We start from the raw sequence: 6,031 nt of genomic DNA, 5'->3' as shown, positions 1-6,031 counted from the left end.
CACTAGTCAAAGATTGTATAGTATAAAGATCGTCTCCACAATGATTGGTACAAATAATAATTCAATCAAATCCTGCTAACTATTATTCAGGTGATCAAAAGAAAAGAGTTGGTGGTGGTTATGAACAACTATTATAGACTAAATATAATTAAAAACAATTGGTAACTATGAAGTTTAATATCAATAATAAAAGACAGGGTATAAGACGAAACAAGTGCATAATGATAGTTGGGTTGACCACATTCATTTATCACATCTAAAGTTCTAACGATTCTCTCAAATTCGATAGCTTATTAGAGTATCCTTAAGCTTTAGATTTCTCTTCCGAGTAAATCTTTAGTTAAAGAATAAACCAATTATACCCTGATGATTCTAATATGCAAAAACATGTTAATGATTGTTCTTAAGGAAGTAACGTCCTTCGACTATTTTTCGTGAGATTTAATCAATAATGATCAACAAGCTCCTTCGATTACTTTAGAGAAAATATATTGATTCAATCCAACAAAACTATTCAACAATATTCACCAAGATATTCCTCTTTCGGTTAAATAAATTTAATTCAAATTTCAATAACAAGTTCAAGCATAAGAATGAAAATCAAAATCCCAACAGATTCATCAATACAACATGTTTGTCAAATACCCTCTAAAAATCTACTCCATGGAATATAAACGTTTACTAAGAACAAAGATAAAAAAGAAGACATAGCAATCAAACTTCCCAACTTCCGTTTTGGATTCGAGTTGCGTACCACGTGTTCCCCTTTCTCTTCTTCGTAACCTAGCCTTTTTTTTGCTCCCCTTTTTCGATTAAAACACCCCCTTGGGGAAAGCTCCAACATCATATATCATAGGATTTCCCACAAAATTCTAAAAATACCCTTCCTTTAATGAAGTCACGCCTCCACGCCGTGCGGGCACGCCTTTGGGAGCCCAAGCGCGTGACCGACACACGGAGAGGCAACAATTTCTGTAATGTTTCCGTGCGGGAACGCAACTAGGCACCTGAACGGGTGGGCAATAGCTCATCAGATGCACGTTTTTGTTCTCTTTTCTTTCTTTAGCATTCTTGTTGGCCTTTCACACTAATCATGTTCAACACTTGAATTCACACCCCTACACCTATGAAACATAGACAATTAATTACAAAGTTCACATTCAAAACTTGTCTAAAGTCATCTCATTTAGTTACCCATAAAATACTTGTTAACATATGTTTGTGTAGATAATGGTGATGTAGTAACGAAGAGGAAGACAAAGGTCTGCTAAGTGTGTTTTTGGTCTGAAAAAGCTTTCAGAAGATTATTCATATATATTGTTTTATTCCTTGTAATTATTTTTTAGTTTGTTTGATAAAGTAGGACACATTAGTTTGTTAGATAAAGTAGGCCACATTTCATAGTTGGTCAGTCACATTCTCCATTATCTTTTCACAGTTTGTTATTCATGTATTCCGTGAGTTGTATATATACACATCTATACAGTGATCATGTAAAAAAAAAGAATTTTATCTCAATCAATTTTTGCTATTTTTTTCATCGTATCCGAGAAGGTTTAGAATCTGACTAAAATCCTTGTTTCGTTTTCTCTTTTCTTCATCTTCTCTACAATGGCACCCACGTCTTCTACTTCCGATCCAATTATTGAAAGCACTCCAAGTACTCTTTCTGCTGGAAATAATGTCATCGATGCAACTCATCTCTACTATATTCATCCCTCTGATTATCCTAGGATGATTCTTGTTTCCGTAGTGTTTGATAGGAAAAACTATGGTGGATGGAGAAGGGTTGTTATAATTGTGCTCTCTGCCAAAAACAAACCTGGGTTCATTGATGATTCACTGGCGATTCCAATTGCAGATTTGACTTTTCAAAAGGCACGGTCATGCTTCAATGACATGGTTATCTCGTGGCTTCTCCACTCCTTATTTAAAGAAATAGCTGAATCAGTGCTTTACTCTCAAAGTGCCAAAGAACTTTGGATCGACCTAGAAGATAGATTTGGTGAGACGAATGGTGAGACGAATGGTGAAAAATTGTTTCAATTACAAAAGGAACGAAATGTTGTGGTGCAATGTAGTATATCTGACTATTTCACTAAAATGAAGAGTCTATGGGATGAACTAGATGTGTTAAACACTTTTGGCTGTTTGTGTTTGTGTGTGCGATTGTGGTGCTAAGGAAAAACTTTTGAAATTCCATAAAGATGGAAGGTTGTTACAATTCCTTACGAGGCTGAATGGGTCCTTAATTGGCCTTAGGAGCAATATTTTTTTGTCATCCCATTTACCCTCTATTGGATAGGCTTATTCCTTGGTTATCCAAGATGAAAAGCAACGAGAAATCAATAATTCTCATGCCTATCCAGAGGGCTCTGCATCTTTTATATCCTAGTTTCAAACCACCAAAGGGATCTGTTGAATCAAAGATGAATTCAAGCACATGTGCCTACTGTAAAAAGCCAGGTCATAGCATTGACAAATGCTACATGATTCATGGATTTTCTCTAGATTTCAAGTTCACAAAGGAAAGGAGATTCCAAACCATGGCTGACAATGCTTACCACACTGTAGAGGAGGTTGATCAAGGGGGCAATGGGTTCTCAAATGGAAAAACACTAACTCAGGAGAACATAGGAGAATTTTTGCAATTACTTCAACAATTAAAATTGGGATAGCAAAGTGATAACAATGCCAAAGCTACCATGAGTGCCAATTGTGCTAGTATGAAAAGGTTTTTCGATTCTTATGCATTTTTGGTTAAAATAGACACCAATTCTTGGATATTGGACAATGGTGCATTTGAACATATGACTTTTAACAAGCATATTTTTTCCAATTTTAAGTCATTAGGAAATTCAATCATGGTGACTCTTCCCAATTCTCACAAAGTTAAGGTCACACATCATGGTTCTATTACTCTTCTGCTAAACTTGATCTTGCATTATGTTCTCTATATTCCATCTTTTTAATTCAATCTTATGTTTGTGCACAAGTTATGTAAACAACTTAATCAACATGTTTTCTTCACTCCTGATTCTTGCTTTCTACAGGGCCCTTCAATGAATTAGCGATCAGAGATTGTAAAGAAAAAGATGGACTCTACATTCTAAAATCGAGCCTAAAGTTGCAACTTCTAGGGATAGTTTAATATCTAGTCAAGTTTTAATTCCAAAAGGCACTGTGTTGCCAATCCTCTCCCTATTTTAAATTGTAGTATCAATATTCTTGTTTCAAATGTAAAAGAGAAGCTATGGCATTATAGACCTGCTCATATGTCTTTAATCAATATGAGAATTTTTTTTGTCTATTCCAATATCCCATTGTTCAAAATTAAATCTCCATGTATTATTTTTCCAATGGCTAGACAGTCCAAACTCCCTTTTCCCTCTACTTCTCTTTCTACAAAATCTATTTTTGAATTAATTCATGTAGAGACTTGGGACCCTACTATAAAGTATAAAGTTACCAGTAGAACGCAAGGAACGATGTATTTTATTGATTGTAAACTAAGTATATATAGATTTTTAGTAAAACGTTAAACTAAGAAAAATGTAAGACTTATGTATAACTTATATACAAGGAGGAAGTTACAACAGAGTCCTAAAGAGCAGACACTACTAAATCTGATTCGTCATTATGCTCCCGCAAGTTGGTGGTGTCAACAACACCAAACTTGGAAAATTGTTGGACAAAAGAATCTCTGGGAAGAGGTTTTGTGAGTATGTCAGCCACTTGATCAGCTGAGTGAAGGTGGTGAACTTCAATATCCTTATTCTGAACTTTTTCACGAACAAAGTGAAAATTAATGGCAACATGCTTGATCCTACTATGAAAGACCATACTGGAACAAATGTAAGTGGTGCTGATGTTGTCAGAGAACCTGTGGAACTCCCTTAAGTTAAAGCCGAAGTTCATGAAGAAGATTTGTGATCCAATTGGATTCTGCAACAGCAGCAGCCATATCTCAATACTCAACTTCTGTAGAGGACCGAGATATGAATCATTGTTTCTTTGAGGCTAAGAAAATTAGTGTGTTGCCCAGGAATGTGATATAGCCAGAGGTAAAAGTGCGATCATTTGGATCACCAGCCCAATCTGAATTTGAGTAAACAACCAAACAAGAATATGGAGCTTTGGCAATCTGTATGCCATATTGGTAGGTGTGACGAAGATAACAGAGCAATCACTTGACTACTTTCCAGTGAGAGTGGCGTGGATTTTGCATAAATTGAGAGAGCTTGCAAACTGTGAAGGCAATATCAGGACGTGTAAAGGATAAGTAGTGTAACTTTCCAATTACCCGCCTATAAAGAGTACCATTAGCTGGAGGATCATTCACTTAAGCTGTCAAAATGGTAGTTGAGGTCATAGGTGTAGGAACTCCTTTACTGTCTGGCATGCCAACATCCTCTAAAAGATCCATAATATACTTGTACTGGGACAAAACAAGATGAGGAGTAGAAGAGATAACACCCAAAAAATAATGGAGTTGTTCAAGGTCTTTCAAGGAGAAATGAGTGGAAAAACCATTGATTATATGACAAACCCCATGAATATGATTTCCAGTGATGATTATATCATCCACATAGATAAGAACATAAACAATGAATCCAAAATTATGCAACATAAAGAAAGAAGAATCAGATTGGGACTTGACAAACCCAACAGTTAGCAAATAATTTTTGAGCTCATTTTACCAAGCTCGGGGGGACTGTTTCAAGCCATAGATTGCTTTATTCAACTTACAGACATGGGTGGAGAGACTTTGATCTACAAAGCCTGGTGGCTGCCTCATATAAACTTCTTCCTTAAGGCTTTCTTGTAAGAATGTATTATTGACATCAATCTGATGGATTTTCCAGTTGTACTGCGTCGCAATGGTAAGCTCCAACTGAACAGTAACTGGAATGGAAGTCTAAGCTTGGACGCTGCGTAAATCCTTTTGCAACAAGACGAGCTTTATACCTGTTAATGGAACCATCAAATTTATGTTTATATGAAACAACCACTTGCACTCGCCCACATTCATCGAAGGAGCAAATGGAACCAAATCCCATGTCTGATCTAGTAATAGATAGGGATGAAGTTGAAAATCACAGTGATCACGCACAAGTTTTAAATAGTGCAGGAGGTTCCCCTCAAGGGAAATCAAAGAAGAAGAAGAGTAAGTCTCAAGGCGATAAGCCTATTAGGATGAACCCTTTGCAGTCTGGTAGAGCTATATTAAAATGATCTTTAAAGCATTAATATGGAATATTAGATCAGTTAGATCTAAGCATTCTTTCCATAGTGTTCAAATGCTTCATAGACATCACAAGTTTGATTTGGTTGCTTTAATGGAACCTTTTCAAGAGACTAGGCAGATCCAGCAGTTTAAGAGGAAATTAGGCATGGCCTATGGAAATTATAACTTCAATAGGAAGATTTGGTTGTTTGTAAAGAAGGATATCCAGGTGGAGGTTGTTTCTGATTCTGAACAACAGTTGACTATTAAAATGTTGTTCCTTAGTGGGCATTAGATGGTTAGTACTCTTGTCTATGCTAAATGTACGAACTGTTGAAAGACTTCAATTGTGGGAGGATTTGTATGCCATTGGGAAAAATATGAATTTCCCCTGGTTTGTTGGAGGGAGCTTTAATGTTATTATGTTATTATGGACTTTAATGTCTATCCAAATGAGGTGGAGGATTTTGCTTTTTGTATCAGATCTTGTGAACTATTTGATATTAAATTCAAGGGTAGCCCTTTCCCTTGGTGGAATGGGAAGTCAGATGGAGAATGTATTTTTAAAAGATTAGACAAGGTTGTGGGGAATCAAGCATTTCTGGAAGGGTTGGGTCATGTGGATTTGGAACATCTAGCTAGGACAGGGTCTTATCATGCTCTTATGTTGCTGTCTTGTGGGGTTCAAACTGTCCAATTCCACAAACTTTTTAGATTCCTTAACTTTTGGTCTGACAAGGAGAAGTTCAAAGATCTGATTAGGCAGAGTTGGGTTGACGATCATTCTGATGATGTATTTGTTAA

General features: G+C 36.2%; 1 protein-coding gene across 1 annotated transcript; it reads left to right on the top strand.

Moving 5' to 3' along the window:
- The first annotated feature begins 1,611 nt into the window (after nt 1-1,611).
- LOC125855870 (uncharacterized) lies at nt 1,612-2,678 on the top strand. Its single transcript, XM_049535534.1, has 2 exons — nt 1,612-2,174; nt 2,306-2,678. The coding sequence occupies exons 1-2, from the start codon at nt 1,612-1,614 to the stop codon at nt 2,676-2,678; spliced, it is 936 nt and encodes a 311-aa protein (XP_049391491.1).
- The last annotated feature ends 3,353 nt before the right edge of the window (nt 2,679-6,031 follow it).

Source organism: Solanum stenotomum, chromosome 2 (assembly GCF_019186545.1).
Source record: "Solanum stenotomum isolate F172 chromosome 2, ASM1918654v1, whole genome shotgun sequence".
NCBI classification, from domain to species: Eukaryota; Viridiplantae; Streptophyta; class Magnoliopsida; order Solanales; family Solanaceae; genus Solanum; species Solanum stenotomum.
Note: the sequence above shows the minus strand (reverse complement) of the source record. Positions and strands in the feature narration are given on the sequence as shown.

Bases quoted from the DNA above. Each gene is read 5' to 3' on its own strand.
- LOC125855870 (XM_049535534.1), top strand. From the start codon at position 1,612: ATGGCACCCACGTCTTCTACTTCCGATCCAATTATTGAAAGCACTCCA. The intron at 2,175-2,305 runs GTGCTAAGGAAA...TCTATTGGATAG, and splicing joins TGTTTGTGTGTGCGATTGTG to GCTTATTCCTTGGTTATCCA.